Source organism: Hyalella azteca, unplaced genomic scaffold, assembly GCF_000764305.2.
Source record: "Hyalella azteca isolate HAZT.00-mixed unplaced genomic scaffold, Hazt_2.0.2 contig16542, whole genome shotgun sequence".
NCBI lineage: Eukaryota > Metazoa > Arthropoda > Malacostraca > Amphipoda > Hyalellidae > Hyalella > Hyalella azteca.
In genome coordinates, this window is record NW_025946360.1 from 59,872 (window position 1) to 84,286 (window position 24,415).

At 38.3% G+C, this 24,415-nt stretch overlaps 3 protein-coding genes across 4 annotated transcripts in view; 1 reads left to right on the forward strand and 2 right to left on the reverse strand.

The window, feature by feature from the left end:
• The window catches only part of LOC108666167, a 31,085-nt gene extending 28,009 nt beyond the window's left edge, over window positions 1-3,076 (forward strand). Inside the window, exons 30-35 of the mRNA XM_018152986.2 lie at window positions 100-264; window positions 596-866; window positions 1,056-1,746; window positions 2,232-2,343; window positions 2,701-2,707; window positions 2,842-3,076. Of these exons, the coding sequence (XP_018008475.2) occupies window positions 100-264; window positions 596-866; window positions 1,056-1,746; window positions 2,232-2,343; window positions 2,701-2,707; window positions 2,842-3,076 (1,481 nt within the window). The remainder of the gene's footprint in view (window positions 1-99; window positions 265-595; window positions 867-1,055; window positions 1,747-2,231; window positions 2,344-2,700; window positions 2,708-2,841) is intronic.
• A 1,340-nt stretch (window positions 3,077-4,416) lies between these two features.
• LOC108666168 lies at window positions 4,417-11,965 on the reverse strand. Of its 2 annotated transcripts, XM_018152987.2 has the most exons (6): window positions 11,868-11,965; window positions 8,955-9,311; window positions 7,418-7,675; window positions 6,977-7,227; window positions 6,367-6,475; window positions 4,417-6,036 (listed from the first exon to the last, which is right to left on the reverse strand). In XM_018152987.2, exons 1-6 carry the CDS (start codon window positions 11,932-11,934, stop codon window positions 5,198-5,200), a joined length of 1,881 nt encoding a protein of 626 aa, XP_018008476.1. In that variant the 5' UTR covers window positions 11,935-11,965; the 3' UTR covers window positions 4,417-5,197. The 2 variants fall into 2 exon arrangements, with proteins under 2 accessions (XP_018008476.1, XP_018008477.1); XM_018152988.2 differs by lacking the exon at window positions 8,955-9,311.
• Window positions 11,966-15,100: 3,135 nt separating this feature from the next.
• The window catches only part of LOC108666166 (protein transport protein Sec24C), a 12,511-nt gene continuing 3,196 nt past the window's right edge, over window positions 15,101-24,415 (reverse strand). Inside the window, exons 5-12 of the mRNA XM_047884931.1 lie at window positions 23,429-23,441; window positions 22,707-22,922; window positions 22,108-22,258; window positions 21,759-21,894; window positions 20,583-21,568; window positions 20,171-20,310; window positions 19,768-19,912; window positions 15,101-18,596 (exon numbers count right to left, since the gene is read on the reverse strand). Of these exons, the coding sequence (XP_047740887.1) occupies window positions 18,192-18,596; window positions 19,768-19,912; window positions 20,171-20,310; window positions 20,583-21,568; window positions 21,759-21,894; window positions 22,108-22,258; window positions 22,707-22,922; window positions 23,429-23,441 (2,192 nt within the window). The 3' untranslated portion in view covers window positions 15,101-18,191. The remainder of the gene's footprint in view (window positions 18,597-19,767; window positions 19,913-20,170; window positions 20,311-20,582; window positions 21,569-21,758; window positions 21,895-22,107; window positions 22,259-22,706; window positions 22,923-23,428; window positions 23,442-24,415) is intronic.

The following is a 24,415-nucleotide window of genomic DNA, read 5'->3' on the forward strand; positions in this document are numbered from 1 at the left end:
CAATGCTTGTTGTTGATCGCCAAATCGTGGAACATCGTTTTATGATTTGGCATATCTCTGTCAACACCAATTACTCAACAGCAAATGAACTTGATGCAGATTTGAACAGCACCCAAGAGGCCTCATCGTTCAGGTCGCATTTGTTCTCGGCGACGGAAGTAAGCGACGAAGAGACGGGGCTGGTCTGCGGTGTCGTCTGGTCCTTCGCTAAAGTCTGCGGCTACAGAAACAAGGACATCATCCCTGATGAAACGACTATATGTGGTGAGGCGGCAATATATGTTTTGAATTTTTATTTCATGAATGGGATGAATTTATCGTTTCCTGTGAAACTAGGTTGATAAATTTTGTTCTATTGAAACTATTTGAGCGAAAACCATGAATTTTACAGTGATGTGAGAAATTCCACCGAAGTTAAAACTCCTTCTAGAACTTGTTTTTCTTGTTTTACTGTCTGTACTAAACAGTTTTAAAATAAAAGCTAGGCAAAGTAACTTTCTTATACGAATGCAATTAATGCACTGATGTTTCATTTGAAAATTTCTTCCAATAAATTTTAAATGCTGAATGACATGCATGTTTGTTCTCCCCGAAGAGCAATATCGCCTGAACCAGAGAGACGTCGACGTCTGGAACCGCAATCGCGACACAGTATTTGGCAAAAACACAACTTCTGGCGAAACTCCTGCTGTGCTCTCCCATACACAAGACGTTGGTGAACACTCATCTGTTCCTCCGGAACAAGGCATAAAGGGTGACATTCTCCTGCTTGTAGAGAGTGCACCTTGTTTGAACAAGTCTTACCATGAAGTGTTGCGGTATCTGCCAAGGCAGCTTCTTGTCACAGCACGCAGGAGGAACATGAAGTGAGTCTAAGCTAAGGGTATAACTATCATTTCGATATTCTGAAACAGTTCCTTTTAACCTCGGTAGACGGTAAATTGCATAAATGCAGTATTAACTATCATTAGTGTTTATCTCCAAATGGTGCAACATTTTTAAAAACGGTCAAATGCAATCGAATATTTATTTATTGGAATTTTTCTCTTGCTTAGCTTGCAGATGGGAATCATGCGCTACAGCTACGCCAGCAGCACACATTCCCTGGTGCACTACACCCACCACTCCCCCCAGCTTGTAGGGGAGCCCCATAACCTCATGGCGACCCTTGGGGACAACCTCGAGCGGGGCTCGGTGTCTCTGAGGTCCGGAAACCAGCTTGAAGAGGAAGAAACCCGCGCGGAAGCCAACGAGATCCAAAGTGGGAGAGAAACCCGAAGAAACAGGGACAACGTGAAAATTGAAAGAGATTTTGAAACACGCAAGAGACATGACCAGGGTGATAACGAAAGTGGCCAAGATTTTGCTAGCCACACAATAGAAAAGCGAAAACAACACAGAGGCCGGAGCTCCAAAAAACGTAATCTTTCAATGCATAGTCTCAGCAAGAGAATAACTGCGGCCGTTCCCAAAATTGAGAATTCTCCAACTTATGGAGTGCACGGTATAGACGCAATTTCCCATGGAAATCCTCCCACTGATTTCCAAAAAGATGTCCCGGTCCCCCCACTGGAATCTACCTCAGAGTCTTCGTACTCCGAGAACATTGACGATCTCGCTCACTTCGGCCTCTCGTCCCGCGGGCGTCTACACGAGGCGGTCCTCACAGCCCTGCGCTATCCTTACCGCAAGGGCAGCGCCCGGGTCGTGCTTATATCTGCCTGTTCACTGCAAGATATTAACACGGTATGTTATTATGATTTATTCTAATTAATTTCAGCAGACGAAGTGATGAAAACTTGAAGAGTCTGCCTTACTTTAATATATTATGACTCTTTATTATAAAGTGTCAGTACGAAGTAATTTGTACCATAGACTTTGACTATTTTTAGCGTGTACAATTTTGTGATGCAAATAGTCAAACATTAAATATATAAAATATATCTGTCTATTGCAGTTGTAGGTTATCTCATGGTACTTTGAGAGCCATCAATACAATTTCTCTAAGGCAAGAACTTCTTGAGTATAAAGGGTTTTCTTTTCTTAAATATCGGAACGGTCTAAGTCACTCCCCATGCATTTACGGTATATGAGTAAGGTCGTTAGTTTAAACCAAAGTTTAAATAAAACAAATCTAAACATCCTAAGAAATTTATTTTAAATTTAATGGTGACTATTCTTAAAGTCATGTAGTTTTATAGACATATTTTATATGATTTCTCTACTCGCAGTTCTCCCCAGAATTAGTGGAAGAATTTCGGCGTCGGGACATCGCCGTTTTCTTCATATCTCCGCGCTCCATCTTCTCTGCTGACTCCACTCCTACTCCACGTTATGCTATTGGTACGAATAACTGTTGTAACAAATTTTATGTTCCGTAGAATTTTGTATTTGTTTAAGTCGGAACCTAATTTTTCAATTACATATTTACTGTTACTGGACAAATAGGCGAAAGAGCCCTCTTCATTATATTCACTTCTTTAATACTTTGTCATTCTCTAACAAGAACAAAAGTTATTTGTTTTATCTTGAAATTCGTAAAACACTATGTATCAATTATTAGTATCAAGTTTTAGTAGATTGCTTCCAAGAATTTAATTTGAGACATAAAAAATTATAAGCGGGATAATTTGTTTGTCAAATATATTGACAAACATTTAGTCTCCTCTTAATAACTCTGAATGCGTTGGCCGTTTCTAGGTGTACCGTTTACAGGTCAGAAAATTGATTAGTTTTGATTACTCTCTAGTTAATTGCGAGAGTTTATTTATTGTAAAAAATTCAACGCAAGATTTTTTTGCAAACATTTTTGATTTTGACAAACATTTTTCTACTATTTAGCAGCGCTGCCATAACGGGCACCGGCAGTAAAAGGGCCGGCAACAGCAGCGCTAAGGGCCAAAAGGGCAGCAAAAAAGCCAAAAACAGCAGCAGTGGCACAAAAGGCAGAAATAGGCCTGGGAGCAGACTGGACGGCCGCAACACTCGCCAGGTGCGAATGTTGCGTCTGTACAAAACCATCCTCGTCGTGTCCATCATCAACAGACTGCACGACATTGCCAGCCTCGGAAATTAGACTTTAGTCTATTCTTTCGAGCGATGGTTATTGTATTTTCCAGGGGTTATTAGGAGAGCGGGAAACTGATTTGCTTTCATAATTGATAATTGTTGAAATCGCAGGTAATTTAAAATTACCTGTATTTTTAAAACCTGTATTTTTAAATAAGAATATTATCATTCTTCAATTGCAAATGCCTAAGTTGGGGAAATTCAGTGTTTTAAAAACAAATATTTCTTCATGTGAGGCTCAACAACTTTTATTGTTAAAGTTCCTGGTTAGAAAGTCAATATTTGAAGCTCGTTCACTGCAATCTGGAAATAGATTGATTCTCCCTAAAATCATAACCCTAAAACTTACATGAACGCTTGCCGCCATCAAATCATAGTTCGTAATAAGGCTGTTGCCGCAAAAAAATGTTTAAATATTTGAACGTGTTTTTGATGTAGCTTCGTCATTGCTTTGCATAAATTCTGCATTTTTTATAAAAACAGTTTATAAGAGAAAAATATTTCTCAAATCTTCATAATAATATTCAATTCACTTCCTTTCGTATCAAGATTATATAAATATATTATGAACATAATATTTTATTATATATAGATAATCTATTTGGCTTTAACATGAATGTCTAACTATGAAAATTTTTATAATTAATCAATAAACTACAATTTAATAACGACCCTTCGCCGAGATACCCTATAGTTACCGCGACTACTGATCATGACAAGCTTTGGCTTATCTACACGAACATTGTTATTTTTTTAAGTCTGTATTAGCTATTGTTTCGCAGAATACTACTTTCAAAGAAAAAAATAATACCAGTGTAATAATGAAGAGGTTTAACACCATGTTACCGTGCATAACAGATTCAAATGTCAAGGTTCTGCTAAATAATAAAATAATATACATCCAGGGTTCAATTAATAAGTTTTCTGTACATGACACTTCAGTGCTACGCGCAGCACACAATGGTCAGCTAGGCATATCAGTACGATATCGTTTATTTTGCTTGACGTTATTCAAAGAAGTGTCTTAAAAACAAAAAATTAACAAGTTCTGAAATTTATGCTTGACAGCATTAATTCTTTTTCTGTAGTGGCAAAACAGGGACCAGGCACTTAACATGGGCTGTAGAGGGGATGCTACTTAAAAGTTGAATTAATTTGTTATCTATGCACGAGTTATGAGTAAAACACATTGTATCAGATAATCTTATGCAGATGGATAAAATTCTGCTTTCTATTACCAACTGATTGTAAGTTGTTAATAAGTTATTAATTACAATAAAATACTGTTATCAATTTACTCAATTTATGCCGTTTGTTATTTTATAATATGGAATTATTAAATAAACGTTAATGCTTTGAACTCTTTATTGCACGCCTTTCACTAAATTATTTGCTCATAAGAAAATTTGAAAATTATTATATACTTTTTCTACGCTTTCATTTATCGATGCAGGAGTGTGAGAATGTTGCAAACTTTCTAATTAAATAAATTGATCCAAATATGAAGTTGATCATAATATTCAATAAATTGATCAAAATAATAAATAAGTAAATGCAACACAGCTGAATGCTGTCTATCGGAAAGCATGGAAGGCGCAAGCACAATTTTTTTAATCGTTTCTGTGCACAAGTTTCAAACTATCATTTACTGTGTTGCCTGCACTTTGCATCTAATTTATTTCAATTGTACAATAGGTATTGGTATAATTAAAACTTATTTCATTGAGTGAGGTTGCCTAAGTTTTTTTGGAGGGAGGGAACTGAAATGTTCCTAAACTAATCAAAATGCGGGGACACTAGCTAATCCTTTCGAACATTTGCCAATCTAAACCTAAAACCTTCAGCAACAATAATTGAATTGGTCGCTATATCAATAGGTTTTCCTATGCGTCAGCAAAAAAAATAGGAAGTGCTCTTTCACCAATGAAGGGCCTTTCAATGAGATGAATCGTTTTTTTTATAAGCACACCAATATAATTTACCAATACCACGCGATGTTCCACTCGACCAATAATAATAATACTCGCCGAGAATAATTGATCTAACGCCGATAAAACTTGGCACTATTGGCATGAAAAATTTAATTTTACTTCCTACTGCGCATGTTCTGCAAGGATCAAAGAACTTTTTACATTTTCTTGCATATGAAATATTTTTCATAGCCACAAGGGCCTGCCGCATATTTGAACACACTTCGCTCGTTTTCATAGACAGATTGAAGGCTCAAACATCTACCCAACGCAGTGTCCCATGGTTTCGATCTTCGGCCTGATCTATTCGATGTCAAATCTGACTTACCATCATTATTGTCATCCTCTTGAACTGATCCACTGCTTAAAGCTCTAGTTACCGTGACGATGGTGGTTGCTGGAGGAGAGAAAGGTGTGGTAGTTGTGGTTGTAGGTTCTATCATAGGTCTTGCTTTGGCTTCCCGAGTCGTTCCTAAAGCAAATTTTATGCTATCAATCATAGAAGTTAAAGTGCTCCCTCTGTTAGGACGAGCAGGGTTGAAAAATGAAAATAGGGGGTTGAAAAAATTCTCTAAAGGGCTGGGATAAATCCTCCCTTGGGCCCGAAATTGCGATGCAATGGATGGCGCTTGGGCATCATATCTACGGTAATTCGCGGCATCGGAATCGAAGGGATTGAATCCCAAATCCATTCGTTCAAGAATCTTCTTCGACTCGTGGTCCTCGGCAACAAATCTGGCAACAGTTTCTTCGCCAATGGCTGAGGTAATATTTTCTAACATTTTGACCAATGGTGCCTGGCTTTGGCCGTTGCTCTGAAGGTAGTGTCTCAGGTAAAGAAGATGCGGAACATCGTCGACGGGAGCTTGCCGAGCTACAGGATTAGATGAATCTGACGAGTATGTCCACAAAGCAGGAGTGAGAGGGACCTCCGCCCCACTGAAGATCCAGCGCCAGGAAATTCCGGGATAAAGCGCGCCCAGCCAAAAACTGTAACCTGAAATTTGAATGTGAAGTTTACAAATTCACATGAATTTCTCCCTAGCATGATGTTAATTACGTTTGTATTTATTAATTTGCTATAGGATTTGAGATACAGTAAATTCATATAATAATTTACCGGCACAAAATAAAATTTTCATCGTCAATAGTGTAACAGATTTTATATCAGCGATATACGAAATATAGGAAGATAAATGCTACTCTAACTTATTAACCTTGAGATATATATCGTACAGTCTACTTTTTTCCTAGCATTGGGATTTTGTCACAGCATCAATTTTTAAATCATAAATAAATACATTTTTGATGTTCATGAGAAACTCACTGGCAGTGGAAGAGAACTGGCCGAGGTAACCGCTGAGACTGGACACCTCGCGCTCAGTGTCAGGGTCTGCCAAGATCGCATCCATGGCCGAGCACGCGGCTTGAGCATCCTGCGTAATGATTATAGATAATTTATTATTTTAAATATTTGTATGAATATAGTTGATTGTAGAAGCCATGTTGATAGGTAATTCTCATAATAAAAGAGAATTCTAGAATAACAGAATATGAAAAAAATGAATTGAATTTTAGAACATGTAAACTTCACGGCGAACTTTAATTACTACGATATTTTAATACTGCCGTGCATGATGCTTTTAATATTTTTTAAAACACGAATTCAGTACCTAATTGAGTAATATTATAACTCGGAACATTAACCTTAGTCTGACCAGCCAGCTGAGGCAACGAAGAAGTCAAGCCTTACCTGCCAGCTGTGACGTCAATATATTTGCACCAACCTGCCAGCTGTGACGTCAATATATTAAATATATTTGCACTAACCTGCAGCAGTGGCGTCAATATATTTGCACCAACCTGCCAGCTGTGACGTCAATATAGGTATTTTTATCACCAACCTGCAGCTGTGACGTCAATATATTTGCACTAACCTGCCAGCTGAGTCGCTTATAGCTGCGTGACGATATGTAGAAACATTCGGCACCAATTCTTTCAAAGTTGGTCGGGCAAGATTTCGGGTAAGGATAATTAGTGGTTGATGTAGACGGTGGTTTGTTGGGTTTTGTTGGTTTTGGTTTTGCCGTTGACTTCTTCTCATCTTTTTCCTGATTGTTTTGGTCGGTTTGGTTTGGTGTTCCCACTCTGTTTACTGCCGTTGACTCGCTGCCGGATAAATCTTCTCCTAGAAAACAGGGAAAATATCGAACGTAATGTCTTTGTATTCACCAAAATGAAAGGAAATCTAAAGCCACTTTAACCTGAAAACAAATTCGTCGATTGCGAATCGAGAGATAAATTCTTCTTATCTATTATAAACGTACATCAGTCAGGCTAGACAAATAAGACATTATTATCACGAACAATGTTCTTACTGTTTGCGATTTCATCAACTTTTTTCTTGTAGACTAGAAATTCTGCTTGCATTTTCTCAAGACTTGCGATTCGGCCGGACAGTTCTTCGATTCCTTCAGCAAAGAGTGAGAGGATGGCCACGATCTTGTCGTACTCCGTAGGGGGAGCCGCCCCCTGTGAGGGTAAGGCTCCCTGAGGGAAATACCCAGGAGGAGGGTATCCAGAGAATGGAGGGTAGTTTGAAGGGGGACGATATCCGCTGTTTGGACGATACAAACCTGAAAATAAATTATTGTGAATGAGACAAAGTCGCAGTATTAGAAGACTTATATTTATATTATCTCACATTTCATGTACTGCAATGAAAATGAAGATCTAGCTTCAGTTCAGCCCAAACCAAGTTGGATTAAACTTCTAGATTCTGACTAACACCGATGAATTTTTCTTTCGAAATATGTCGTCTTGTTATGAATAACCTCATGTCAGTACGAGATATAGCAATTAAATCACTGTGTCAAGATTATTTTACTGCATATATTTTACTGAATAAACTTTTTACATATAAAAACCAACCGTAATGAACACTACGACCATTTGAGTATCAATTACCTAATGAATACTTTCTCAAAACCAATTATTGAATTCACAAGCAATGAACACCAGTCGACAAGGATATTAGACCGTAATAACCGAACAACAATTCATCTCGAAGAACAGTTACTATATATTTGGTATGAACTGAATGGAGATTAATAAATGAGAGAATAAATGGCAAAGATATTTTGGAAATGATGCTGAACTAAATATAAGCAAGGCAGCAAGGGTTAAGTTGAAATTTACTTATCCTTTCTACTCCTCAATTCTCTACTCATGCTCATAAGTAAGAACCAATACTACGCAACAAAGAACCATTGACGACCCATTCAATTTGAAGAACCAATGAAGTACCATTCGATAGTAACCACTAAATTTCAATGTTGCAAGCGATATCAATGAAAACGCCCACTACACTATCTCAACTACGCCAGATACTTTTTAGTCGGCTGTGTTTCTTTTATATTTTCTATATTTTCACAGCTGTTATAAGTTATGCACAAATTATTACATGAGGAAGCTACTACTATAACACGAAAAAATTATGAATGATAGTAATATTATTATTTACATCATCGATAATATAAATGAAATTTCAGACTCTCTGAAGTTATTGGTTAATTGGGTGCTTTTCCAGTAATTTGGCCGCGATTATTCAGGGTTTTAAGATATTACTTTTTTAATACACATGCAAACATGAAATACTTCATTCTTTTATATTTTCCAACACAAAAGCCTTTAAATTATTGATATTAACACAATATCTTTTATTTACATCCGTTAATTTGGTTTAGTAGAAGTACCGTAGTTACTCGGTCAAGGTTATTTTTGTTTTAATCTGAAATTCGACTGCAAGAAAATCGCAAGGGGAACTTTTTTGAAGAAGTCGCATTAATTTCAGTTTTATTTTAGAGCAAAAGTTTAATTTTTTAACAAGAAGCAACTCCGTACAAATTGCCTCACCCGGCCGACCACCTGAGATGCTGTTAACAGGAGGTTGTCCGGGATCCTGAGTCCCTGTAATGATCTTGCCCTGAGATCCAGGATACTGGTATCCTGAGACGCCAGGTATTTGGAACAGTCTAGTATCCGGAAACTGGTATCCTGGAATAACCTGAGTTTTAAACCCAGGTGTATCCGAAATTTGAAACCCTGAGGAATTCTGATTTTGTGATCCTGGAGGATCTGAGTATGGGTATCCTGTACCATCAGGATACTGATACCCGGCAGCCTGATTGCCGGGCGGGAAGAAGGATCCTGACCAAGTGCCCGCAGGATCTTCCTGAGAGGAGCTGAAATTTTGTCGATCTGGGGGAGAGGCTGCGAGGCGGAGGGAGGGGTAAATGAGTATTGTGACGAGATGATGAGTATTGTGACGAGATGATGAGTATTGTGACGAGTTGACGAGTATTGTGACGAGTTGATGAGTATTGTGACGAGATGATGAGTATTGTGACGAGATGATGAGTATTGTGACGAGATGATGAGTATTGTGACGAGATGATGAGTATTGTGACGAGTTGATGAGTATTGTGCCGAGTTGAGTATTGTGACGAGTTGATGAGTATTGTGACGAGAATTGTTTCGAAATTTCAGCGAGTATTAGGACAAGATTTATGACATGATCAGTAATGGTATGTTGACCTTAGGCATCTCATCATCTGTTTAGTCTTAAAATGCCTCGTACCCTACGGAACTACTGAAATCTAGAAACGATTTTAAATCTACCGTCCGTTGAAAAGATTCGATCAAAAGGCCAGTCTAGCCAAGAAAATTACAAGAATCGGCGACAGGCCTATCCAGGCCTATTCTGCAATGCCGAAGATACTATACTATACTACTGTATCTATAGGTATAGCGCGTTGATATAGAATATGGTGTTTTCTAATATGGTATTATGAGTGTGATTCGATGAATATGGTATTATGAGTGCGGCACACAAGTTCGGTTATGTTATTATGCGGTTCACTGCGCCCGTCTTATATGGGGTACATTATATACTAGTAGTGAGCACTTCTTTAATACTCCAATTTAAAATTAAATTAATGCCATTTGACGACCACGATATCAATATTATGTAGACCACAACACCGACCACAATGATGAACAATAATGATGCATTTGAGACTGCAAAACTTATATTGATTCCAGAATGATTCTCATGTTATGAAGACTGCAGCATTTGATGCAGACTAAAATACTGGAATCACGAATATTACGATACTGAGATTACTTTCACAACTAACTGGTGTATTTGTGGTTCACAGAACTGGTAGAGATGTTAGATACTTATAGTATTGTGTGCATTGAGGAATGATGGTCTCGAGAACTACAATACTGGTAAAATGTGAGCCGTGATGATGGTATCAAGGACTACGATACCGGTAATGTGATCAATGGTACTATATACTATTAGCGAGCCACGCTTCCAGTATTTAGAAACTATACTACTGGTAGTAAAGGACCGCGATGTGGACCACAATACTAGTATTGTTTGGACCACAGTTCTAGTATTGCTTGGACTACAATACTAGTATTGCATGGACCACAATACTAGTATTGTTTGGGCCACAATACTAGTATTGTGGTACAAACTTGTGGTCTTGTTTGGGCCACAATACTGGTATTGTTAGGACCACAATACCGGTATTGATGAAACAATGTACGGAAATTAGTTGAAAATAGCGCTGACATTAAGTCAACGAGAAATCTACAAATAAGATTAAGAGGTTGGAGGACCACAATACTAGTATTGTTTGGACTACAATACTAGTATTGCTTGGACCACAATACTAGTATTGTTAGGACCACAATACTGGTATTGTTTGGACCACAATACTGGTATTGTTAGGACCACAATACTGGTATTGTTTGGACCACAATTCTGGTATTGTTTGGACCACAATACTGGTATTGTTTGGACTACAATACTAGAATTGTTAGGACCACAATACTAGTATTGCTTGGACCACAATACTAGTATTGTTCGGAAAACAATGCTGGTATTGATGAAACAATGCACGGAAATTAGTTGAAAATAGCGCTGACATTAAGTCAACGAGAAATCTACAAACAAGATTGAGATGTTGGTACATGTATACGTATACGTAGATAGTTAGAGATTTTTATTTAGCGACAGTCATTGAATCATGTGAACTATCTTGCTCCCAGAATAGGCAACGGCAATACTGGCATATATGAACCACGAAAATCTAAAACAACTAAATCTAAAATCTATCATTTAACCGCAGTATCATGGCATTCCCTGCGTATACTCTTGACCTATATATTCTTATCATGATGAAATGCAAATATGTAAATACGATTCTGATACAGAGCTCGCTAAGCTACAATACATACGGGTACCTGCATGTGTTACTGTGGACGAGCCTTCGTTAACTTGATAGTTAGTCCAATAACTTTTTATGACGGCATAAGAAAAACACTTCTAATTTTACGCAGAAATAAAAGCATTCCGGGATTAAAACAAATTAAATTAAATAATTTTTCTCTCGTTTATATAGTTTCAACTGCATTGGCAATACGAGGTGTATTTGTTGATTTAAACTTTGTCCAAATTTCGATGCACTTTCCCCCTCGTGCGAATCAACCCGACACAATTAGGCCCAGAAAAAAGGCACATTATGTGCATCGAAAATAGCAGCCTTATTTCCTATACATCCTTATACTTTCGTGTGCATCAGAATTATCATAAAAACGCTTCTAGGAAACAGAATTGACGACAAAATACTGATGCAAAAAAACTACAACTAAAAATTACAAATTAATTTACGACAAAACAAGAAAAGCTACACATCAATCTTACACATAGAAAGATGAACGAAACAATTGAAATAAACGGATAGCATTACTCACTGCTCTGGGCGCGGATGTTTGGAAACACGAAGCATGCGCATAGGAATATATAGATGGGAGTATACATTCCTATATTTTTTATTTATCAAAATCGCCTGAAATATGAACGATGATAGAGAAATTAAAAAAAATATATCCTCGAATGCATAGGCCAATTTAAGCAGATTTCATGTCAATCAATGAATTTTTGCCCAAATACGAATTCATGAATTAAACTAATTCCGTGTAATTCCACACTAAACCATAAATTTATTCACCATTCGCTAGATTATCGCCATATGTATGACCTTTTCCAATGAATATAATACTGACACTAACCTATACCGACACTAACCTAAGCTGTAAACTCGATCGATCTGATGGTTTCGCTAGTACAAACCATCAAGTAGATGGATGGTATCGATGGTAGAAACCACCTCTACCACCACATGGCTTGCTTCTGAGAACAAAAAAGCTTCGTGAAGTCAGCAACGCTAAGGCAAATCAATCAATTTAAATTCAAAAACAAATGAACGCGCGCATTAGTATTTATAACTTCGATATAGACTGGACAAGGCAAGCTCGTATCGAAATATATTCAACCTTCCATTACTGCCATGCATACTAATTGTGGACGGAGTATTTAATGTACTGCTACGAGACATTATCGTAAAATAAATTCCCAGACCAACGGAAGTATTTAACGAATAATTTAATGAGCAGAGGCCTAAACAGCGACGGGCGCCGTTGAATGTAATTTTTAAAATATATTTCTAAAAACTACCGGCTTAATTTTTTTAAAACTTGCTGGGTTTTGAAATATATTTTTTTTTTTGCTTCCTTACTCCTAAGTAAATATTACTCTTCCTACTAAAAAGTCTCTGAAAAAGAACATTCATTGATACCTTCATTTATGTTAACGAGATTGAATAATTCAAAAAAATTGGACGTTCAAAATGAGTACTTCAGTCTCATCAAGGGAGAAATGGCTGCTTATTACTAATGTTGACATATGACATTAACTGCAAGTTAAAAAATGTCAGAATGTACACATATGAAGCTTTAAAATGACGTCTAATTACATCCAAAGCTTCGAAAAGCACACCTGGTAAGATTATTATGAAATTAGGTCCACTGATTCATGGACTGCTATTCCTATTCATTAAATCTTCATCGCAAATTTTATCGGTCATTTCCTTCATAATTCGCTTCCAAAACGTTGATAGAAAGGAAAACAAATGCCATATGGAAGTTCAATCATTGCCATGCTACTCGCATAGGTTAAATGGCAAGGGAACAAAGACATTACACAGAGAGCGTAAAACAATGAGCGTACATGACACGTAAGGATTCAGGTTCTCCAGTCATACACATAAATGTTTAAAGAATTTCAGTAATTTCCCATCGCGAGTAAAAAAAATTTTCACGTAATTGCTTCTGGGTAAATATTTCCACTCAGTCGTTCAAGCCCAGCTTGAGAAAGTGTAAGTCGGACTCAAGACCCAAGCAAAAGCTTGCGGGGTGCTTGCAAAACATTCACGTGGGCATTACTGTCATTGAAACGTAGTTATCAGTTTCCATCGGAAAAATAGACGTCACATTGACATAAAAGCCTACAGGTTTCGCAGCAGCATGATTATTTCTGTCACAAATTAGTTCACAAGCTTTCTGGAACAAGTTGTAGCTTATAAGCGCAGTCCCTTCACTTTCGTCCAATGATCGCATTTCTGCACGGCACTTTCACTGCTTTCGATACCAGCCTCTGTACACGACTGAGGTGCCTACACTGCTTCAGCTCACTATATATACCGCCCCTGGATTTCGTGCATTCATAATAGATATTGTTGGTCATCAAATTCTTAAACTATCTTCAGTTTGGCAGCCTCAATCAGAGGATTTATTTGCAAGTAATCCTCGTTCCCAAAATATTTTTCTTCTTAGTCACTTGTCATGTGCGTAATTCTGCTCGTCTCATTCACACAAAATATCGTTATTATCAGTAAACAAAATTTAGTTAATCATGACAAATTCTGGCACGATTAATAACACAGATTCGAGGAGTATATTTTTAAATACTTAATCATTTACTTCAACGTTTAACCACAATTTAGGATAAACGCAACTCCACGAACCAATAATCGTGATTAAACGTTGAATTTTCTACTTGCCTGATGATTGGTCAGTAAAAAACGTAAACAACGCAAGTAATTTAATAGAAAATTAATCAGAATAAATAAATAAAATTAAATGCGTGGCACGGAGCAACAACGAGGGCGAAAGTGATGACATTTCCGACGTACATCCCCAGATCCGGCTTGGGTTTCAAGGCGTCGAGCCTGCCTCGCGATAACCCATTCATTGCGTTCAATAACTTTTATGCTACGCGGGACTATCTGCTGCTAGGTAAATGTTATTTATCAATAATTAGGTACAGCTCATGCTAATCGTACTGCTACGCTAGACCAAGCTCACGCTAATCGTACTGCTACGCTAGACCAAGCTCACGCTAATCGTACTGCTACGCTAGACCAAGCTCTCGCTACACGCACTGCAACGCTAGACCAAGCTCGCGCTACACGCACTGCTACGCTAGACCAAGCTCATGCTACACGCACTGCTACGCTAGACCAAGCTCTCGCTACATGCCCTGCTACGCTAAACCAAGCTCACGCTACACGCACTGCTACGCTAGACCAAGCTCATGCTACATGCATTGCTACGCTAGGCCAAGCTCTCGCTACACGCACAGCTACATTGCCTGGCTATTGCTTGCACATTTTAATGCAGCGAACGATACGTCTTTTAAATGCTACATCAAAAGGAACGCCTTGAGATCAAATGATATGGCAGCGGCGTTAGATAAACCTATTATTGCAAACGTGCGAAATTTCAATTAAAATAGCAATAATTGTTTTTTCGGGTATAGAAATAAATGGAAACGAGCATCAAAGATTTCGCCTGAATAGCAGTTGAAATTCTCAATCATTCAACGGCCTGATATTAATAAATCGACGGTATTATTTAATACAAAATGACTGACATGCATCCATCTGATTGAGGTTCATGGAGAAAAAAATAAGACATTTATTATATTCCTCACAAATAATCTCGAGTGATTCTTTATTATTTAATAAGCAGTAACGTTCAACATCATTTCAGATAATATTGATTGAATATTTCAATTTGTAAATAAGACATTACCCAATATATCTCGTAATTGGGACCGAGGAACGAACAAGAAAGAAACTATGAAAATTAGCAGCAAAGTTTATTTACAGAGGAAAATAGAATGCAACATTACTTACTCTACTGATGACAATCCCATACCGACTAACTTACTTTGGAAAACATAGAAAAATATGAGAGCTACTTTAATTCAATCGCTGAGTTCGCATTGATCTACTAAGAGTTAAAATAACAGTGAATAAGTTCGAACAATAGTAATCCACATATGGGAACATACCGTTTAAGTAACGCTATACAAAGGCTAATTTAATAGTTCTCGAACCATACGCAGCGTAAGCAGAATAAATGGAAAATAAACAATGGTGTCTGTCACTGAGCTTCATACAAGTACGACAAAGTTGCCTGGAACAAAATCTTAGAAAAACGCTTCATTTCTGAAATCTGTATGGAAATGTTGAGTGAACTGAGAGAATACTTTAAATGAAGGAACTTAACAGACCTTTCGCAACCAACTGTTTATGAAAAAAAAAAACTAGAAAGCTTTCCCTAATTTCAAGTATACGTAGTCGATCATCAATGATAAAAAATTTCAGTAGAAACAACTATTTCTACAATTTGAATTCGGTTGAAGGAAACACTTTGTTGAATTTTGAAGTTGAATTTCATGTCTTGGGAGCACCTCCATAACAAAATGAAATTATGAATAATAGGAATAAATTTGTAACTATCGACTACAGTTTTCAATCAACATAGCATACAACAGAGCGTGGAGCAGACTTAATGCATTCTAATTAAATATCAATAATGTAACAAGTGGTAATGGTTTCAGAGCAAGCAATGTGAGTAGCCTATAGACACCCCACATCAAGGATTAGTTGAAGCACTTCTTCCAGACAACAGGACCATTACAAAGTATCCTATTTACTGTATAGTATAATATATACAGTATATGGGCGCATAGCATTACCGATCCCGTTGGTCACAACACACATAAAGCAGACCATGTCAAGACTCGCTCTCGTGCATCAATTGCACCACCAGGAAGGTAGCAGTGAATATCGCCTCCATGTATATATGTGATACTTGTTCTTTCAAGAACTTATAACGTGAAATTAGACGCTCAAATAAATGTAAACAGGAAAGAGACGAAAAAATAATATCTAAGTCAACTTTACGTCCGTTTGTGATAAACTCAAAATTAATTAATTCTTTCCCACGATTGTAAGCTCCGGGCTCTAAAATTCAAAACATTTCAACAGGTTTATTCGGCAAAATAAAACGTAAGCCAAATTGAAGTCGAAGAAGCCTTTGACTTTAACGTCAACATAATGCAAATTAACTTGAAACGCTCGTTCAGTCAATGTAAAGTCCAACAGATGGAAGAATTTACACACAATCGCTTTGTATTATAGGCAGAAGCACAGATCTCGTGGTCTTGAAGGAAAAAATAAAAATGATTTCGTAAGATCGTGGATGTTCAACAAACATAACCTTAACTTATTTCCATTTCCAGGAAAATAATCTAGAAATTTCAGCTGGACAGCATATTCGCAATGCGTTGAGAAGCCTTGCAAAATTCATTCAATATCAATTTAAATTCGACTCAAATACACTTCAACTTATTTAATTCAATCAAACCATCTTTCTCACTATCCCAGTTCATTTCCTTAACAAAGAAATACTCAACATTTCGAATAAAACCCCTAATTCAGATGTGGGATCACTGATGTACATCAAACGAAACATTAAGTATCGAAAAGAACGAAAAAAAAAAACGTTTTGTTCAATAAGTCTTATAGATGAAATACTTGACTGGTAACAAATGACGCAATTTGCATAATTGCGGATTAAATGTAGTCCAGGAATTATTAAACCCATATCAATTAAGCCTCGAAGACGAGGTGAAAATCAGCAGATGAAGGATCATCAGCTTCTTTTAGTGAAATATTTTCAGTGCCTATCGCTCTAATATAAATAATTCAAATCTAGTAACACACTCAAGACCACTGGAAGGGGAATAAGATATTTATGTACTTTATTACATGGGTACAATACACTTATTTCAATTGAAAAAGATGGAAAAATAATGAAGCTGGAAGAAGTTTCTACAGTAACGGCGGCATGACATGTTTGATAAAACTCACTATACGAATAAACAGGGCGGGAGGCGGCCAATCAGGAGACCAGCAATGCAGGGGGCAACACTTCACTTTATTCCTACTAACACAAAATTGGTTAATACAGGAAATTCGATCACAAACAGTTGAATACCATTTTAAAACAAATTGACCTGCACATTTGCAACATAACAGGTAAAAATGTCCTCTTGGCCAATTACAGAAATTTAATAGCAAGGTATGATCCCGCGAACTAGAGAGAAGTGAAGTGAGCTCCCTACAGAATGGCGGTCCAGTCAATGGCCGATCCCCCGCCCCCAAACCAAAAATATTTCAAAGCTTCGATTAAGCTGATCAGGTCAGAAGCGCTGCCCTAAAAAACTCCAGCAGAGACAGTAAAACAAATGCTGGTCACTTCAGAAAGGTTTCTTTATCGCGGATAGCACAGGGTATTTATTTATACAACGATCAGACGACCATTGCAAGATAATCATGATAGTGTACGGTATAAGACTGAAATATAGACTGCAGTTGACGCTTCTGGAATGAATTTAGCCATCAGGAGTGGGAATTCTTGTAAGCAGTTACATTACTGCTACGAAATGAAATGACGCCGGTGGATTAAATGTTCCTTTACTGCTAAAGTTATTTATCAGTATTCCCTTTCATTGCAGTCTTCAGTCTCTCGTAAGAGCTATTCTATTTACTTTGAAAAAATTATCTAAATAAAAGAAGCGCATATCTTGCTGAAGCTTTCGATCTGAGCACAACAACAGGCAGAAATTCTAATAAGCTAAATCTGGTACCATCAGTTCCGACGATCATTTCAATAAAGCTAGGCTAGAATTTCATCCTAAAAAGTTAGGGAGCAAATTCAGAGTAAACAGCGCTTCTGACAACCAATAGCATCTTCTCGAAGCTTCCTTCTTCCTCTACATAATAGACTTAAAAAATATGAAAAAGAAAACTCTCATTTTTCAAGAGAGATAAACACAAGAGATAGAACTCAAGTGTTTGTATAATAAATTCTATCAAACATGTACTATTGCATAAGTGTCCTGATCTCCTTGTGGATGTGACATAGGAAATCGACATAGCTTGGAGCTCCGTAGACACCCTTATCCTCCACGAGATATGATCTAAGGACCACCTCGTGCTTGCCTTGCTGTGGCACAACGTACATGCGCATGTATAACGGAGACTCAGACCGGACTTCGTCAACGATGGCACGCATACGGCGGCTGGTCGGGTTATCGATCTCGGGAAGGTCAGAGAGCGTTGGGTCTAGCTGGTGAGGAGCGTTCACGCCGAAGACGTCGTTCAGCCATTGCACGGGGGCGTTAGAACCCACCCACAAGTACATCACCAGTCCGTTCTCCAGCAGGAACGCTCCGTCCGAACGCAGCTTCTCGTAGGACGTCCGGACGGGCGTTGGGAGGCCCACATCCTGTAGCAGGATACACACAAGTTACGAGAGGGAAATAAAGTTAGATTGTATAAAAAAACTACAATATTCCGGAAGTTAAATCATTAGAAACTGATGAAGGACATTGTAAGCACAAAAGTTACTTGGTATATTGCACTGCATTAACAACAAACTCGGATTTTTTTAATCCTACCGATATGCGCGTGAATATAAAATGTCTATAACTATCCTCACAACTATCAAATGAATGAACTCACTTGATTAATAAATTTAAGCATTATCAATATGATAAGTTTATAAACAGACACATTAAATTAATTAGGTCAATCATCTGTAAGCTAAGCACCTAATTGAACGAACAATGTACCAATAGCATAATTTGGATGTAATGAGCATAGCAGAGCTCAACCTCGAGAATTACTAATAAGAATTTATTTGAGGAAAGAAAACCCGCGACTTCGCCACCTTCTCCCCAGAAAACGATGATTAAATTTGATCCTGATATTAAATGAGGAGAAAAAGGGAAACTGAAATAAAAATAATTTCTTTGTAGAAGAATAAAAAAAAACGTATTTAGCTAAAATTACGAATGCTCAAGAAGAACCAAATTGAAAGAGAAGGATAAACGAGCTTATTAGCCTGATGAAGTTGTAGGAGGCGTTGACCCGAGGAGGAGAAGTTTCCAGCTACAAAACTCTACACACAGTATGGTAAAGTTTAAAGTTGGCAGACAGAAGTTACTGGGCTAATCTGCTTGACGATGCTGTAGAAGACTAAAAAAAATAATTATTTTATATTTGTTGGGGTTGAATATGAATTGTACCAAAGTAGGTTTACAATAGAATGAAAATCATTGTATCGCATACCAACGTTTAGTCTGTCATGCCATTGTATGCTAAGGCATTGCATGCTAAAGCATTGAATGCTAAAGCATAGTATCTTAAAGTACTGTATGCTAAAGCACTGTATGCTAAGGCAGTGTATGCTAGAGCACTGTATGCTAAGGCAGTGTATGCTAAGGCATTGCATGTTAAAGCATTCACTGAATGCTGAAGCATAGGTAGTATGCTAAAGTACTGTATGCTAGAGCACTGTATGCTAAGGCATTGTATACTAAGGCAGTGTATGCTAAGGCATACACCTCGACATTATTTTGATGATAAGAAAGACAGATGACACAACTGACGCTGACCGAGTTTTCATCGCAGTGGATGAGGGGCAGGAGACGAGGGTAATAGTACACGATGGACGCCTCGATGGTGCACGACGACAGATGGTAGATGTGAAGCGAGCGCTCGTCGCATGTTAGGTCCTGCCCTCCGCTCAGAGCTTCGCATCTGCAACGTGTTTACGTTATTAAGCCACCAGCAGCAAGACACTACACACAAGAAAATTAAATTATTTAGTAGTATGTTTAATCTGAGAAACTTGATAATTCATCCGCAGCTTTATCACAAAATTTATGTAACACATGGTGTGCCAGAGTTGAAACTAATCGATAGGGTATCAAGTTTTTTTTACCGTAAGGAGATAAACTGTGCCTAAGTCCAGTTAGCTCATGCCCACAAAAAACGAACGTGGTGCCACGTACTTACCTGGAGAGGCAATTGACGTAAAGCGGCAAGAGCTTTAGCAACTCCGGCAGTATCAGCTGGCCAGCTGCAGAAGGAGTTGCGCAATTCTTGCGGTAGCACGCCAAGATGTTAGCAGTGCGTGACACAAATTGCTCCTTCACCTGTGATGTTAACGAAAAATTCCGAATGAATAGAAGCTAAAGCTTCAATTATATATTTTTTAGAAAATGTGTTGTCGTAACAGATTAAAGTCGCGTAACAATTATTTGTCATCATGCGAATACTTGTAACAAATAATAATCACAGCATCAGTCTCATCAACCGAAAACTTAAGGTGGTACATAAACTATCAGTGAAAGATTTAAGATGCGTCTATGTAAGTATGCTGAAACTAACGAAAGTAAGCATAGAGTAACGAGGGCAAATCACAAACCTGTTTAGCAGTTGATTCTAGGAATTTAGTCATAGACATTTTCCCGAAGAAGTTCATGAGAGTGTCGAGCTCGCAGTTCTTGTAGAGATCAGCCATTTGTGTGCAAGTGTTCAGACTCAGATTGATGACCCTGAGGCGTCTCTGGCCGCCGACGGAGGTATAGAGAAGAGCCACTTGGATATAAACGCCATCGTCTTCAGTAAGTTTATCGTCATGCTTGACTTCTACAGCTACAGCTTTGCTGCTGTCTATGCACGCAAGTTCAAGGTCCTGAGTGTTGGCCATGAAGAAATGACCATAGAAATCGACGGCTCGAACACCCGCGGAAGTGCGAACACGCATGACGGCATCGAACACGATCTCTCTGCTCAGGTTGCGCTCGAGATCCTGGAGGAGCCTTCGACTGTCGTGATCGCGCTGGAAAAAACTGTATTTATACACTTGGCCTCCAGTCAAGCGGCACACTTGACCGATCGTCGAGAGGTCCACATACGAATCATTAAACACAAACAAATCAACTCCGCAACCTACTCCAACGAGGTCTTGAGCCAGATTATTGTAGAAGTTTGTCTGTGGAGTGAGAATAGATTTTTCCTTCTCAGTTCCTAAGAGTTTCCGATCTTCCCGGTTTTTAAGCTTGCCAGGGCCTTCATTTTGCGGAAGAGATGAGTGGAACACAAAGAGTTTGCCAGTGCGCCCTGATGCCTTCAGAGCGGACATGCCAGCTTGAATAGCACTGCCTAGAACTCCCGAGTTCTCCTTAGTACCTTGAAATATTTGAGGGATGTTGTCCATGAGCTTGGAAATATTTTCTGCTGCTTCGTTGGGGTCACAGAGTACGCCTTCAGGCACAGGCACGAACATCTCCTCCTTGTCGCACACCACGCACATCTCAGGAGACTGACCCAGCAGCTTGTAGAAATGCACGTTGCTATCATAGGTTATGAAACCTACTCGTAGTCTGCTGTTTTCATCCGTTTGGCCGCCTGTAAATATAACCTCAAGATAAATTAACAACATTCCAGTGCAAAAAGATATACTTTTTTCCAAATTAACATACACCGGTTAGAGAAAGAAAAACTATAGGTAGTACCTAATTAATGCTCGAATAATAACAGTTTCTATACGTCCCAACAAAATATTAGTTCTATCATATTGAAATTTCAGAATTCTAACCAAGGGAGTCTTTGGGCAGATGTTGGAGAAGTTGCGACATGTTCTGGCACAAGAGACTGATAAGTCCCCGCTGTATCATCAACTGGCTCATCTCCAGCACGAAGATGAAGGCAGGTTCCTTGGGCATCTGCTTTTCCTGCAAACCGCCAGAGGAGTAGAGTGGATTGAAAAATATTTTTTCAATAAATATTAGTAGCAGTACAAATCAAGTAATGGTATGTTTAAAAGTACCCCAGGAAATTGTTCAATTTATTTCTATGAGGGAACAATAGAAACTAAATAAATATCAATACCCTGCCCATGTCGCATTTGCTTATACGGAAACGGGTTATTGCAAAATGAGACTCACTCTGCAGTACTCGGGCGTTGCAATGTACTCGTAGGTTCCAAGACACAGCTCAGGACGCTGGTATTTGTCAGCTCTCGCCCCCTGACTGTCCATGTTACAGTAGTACTCGGGCGGCGTCTCGTTCATTTGATGACAAAGTTGGCACTGGAACCTGCAATAAAATAATATGTTTAATTACATGATGTTATTACAAAGCCATGCTCAACAAGCATAGATGCCACCAGGTTTACCATGATAAGTTAACCCATTTAAGGACGTTGCTCCAAATATTGTTTCAAAACACCAGAAAATGTTATCAAGGAAATTTTTGATATAGGAATAAATAAATAAATGACAAATCTGGCAAAGTCATAATATGAAGTTTATCATCAAATAATCAATGTTCTGACCTTCCAAATTCACCGCTAAGCATGCAAGCAAAATGCAGAGCTGTTATAAATATTCATGAAAGTTTCAAATTCTGTGATTATGCACTTACAAATTCCATAATTTCTTAACTTGAATCGACATATTTTCTGACTCAAATATACATTCCGGTACCCATTCTCAAGTTGGTAATTTTTCAACTTCAGCATATATTGCAGTATAAGGAATCGCACCTCCTGCCACCATCCATGAAGTTCATGTAAGGGCTCATGTATGCTTTGCATCTGTTGCAGCGGACAGGTCCCGTGGCAAGAGAAGTGCCGGCGTAGAGCGGCTGTTCTCCAGGCTGCGAGCGCGCCAGCGGGCTGATCACCAAACCGAACGGCAGCGATGCTTGCTTCAACATGTCTGGCGTTGACGGCACGCTGTACATTGTTGATCTGATGTACCTGTGGAAATAATGAAACTTGGTACGCTGTACATTGTTGATCTGATGTATGTACTTGTGGAAATGAGACTCGATACGCTGTACATTGTTGATCTGATGCACCTGTGCAAATAATGAGACTCAGTAGGCTGTACATTGTTGATCTGATGTATGTACCTGTGACATTGAGATTTAATTTCTTTTGATAGTATTTTTGAATACTATGCGTCTCTATACATAATTTAAGTCACTTTTCCTGTTAAGTTTGTGTACTTACAAACATTAAAATACGATTTTTCAAGTGTACGAATATTTATTTCCCCCCACTGTATTGGCAACGCTGCTTGCACCCTCTGCACCTTGGATGCCATTGAGCATTGACAACAACCTTGTCCACTGCAAGCTTCATATCAGCAGCCATGTAGCATTTCTTGTGTAGGTAAGCTTCCAGAATGGCTCGTAATTTTGCACCATTTCAATCGAGTCAAGTGAATTCACTATAACAAAAAAGGATTGTAGAAAACATACTGCCAACCGGGGGCTACTCGGGACAATTTTGAACATTTTTCATTCATAAGTTCTTACCATGAAACATTTCATAAACAAGTTTAGGCTCATTTTAAAGCTCTTTGCAAGGGCTATCACATGGTTTCTTCAAAAATATTCCATATGCTATTCGTAAGGTGCCAGAAGCAAAAAAAAAAGTATCCTGAGTAGCCCCGTCAAACGGGGACACTTGGAATAAAACTTCAACTTGGGACACTTGGAATAAAACTTCATTTTAGAACATTTGAAGCATGCAGAGTGTACTCATCCATTACTAACAGTACTCTGAAGTCCTCCTCTTTCATTGTAGATGATGTAGAGGTAGACTAAATGACATTTTCTGTGATTTTTACTTGTTTTTCCTTTATTGATATGATTTTACCATAAACATTAATTACCATCAACAAAATGGGGTCGTAAACGCCGGGGTCATAAACACCAGGGTCATAAACAAGGTCATAAACGCCAGAGTGACTTTGGCCATCGTTTATGACCCCACTTATGTTTGCAAAACAAAATTCAAAACGGGGCCGAGGGGCCGAAGTCACCCGGCGGCCAAAGTCACCCCAGTTGAGGGTACCATATTATTGATACGATATTACTGTATTAGTATACGATATTATTGATGTGATATTACTGTATTACTGATGGGATACCGTCAACCGGGGCTACTCGGGATGGCTTTGAGCATTTTTTCTTCTTCTTCTTCTTACCATGAAACATTTCATAAACAAGTTTAGGCTCATCTTATAGCTCTTTGCGAGGGCTATCGAATGGCATCTTAAAAAAAATTCCATATGCTATTCGTAAGGTGCCAGAAGCAAAAAAAGAGTGTCTCGAGTAGCCCCGTCGAACGGGGCTACTGGGGACACTGGGAATAAAACTTCATTTTAAAATATTTGAAGCATGCAGAGCGTACTCATCCATTACTAACAGTACTCTGAAGTCCTCCTCTTTCATTGTAGACGA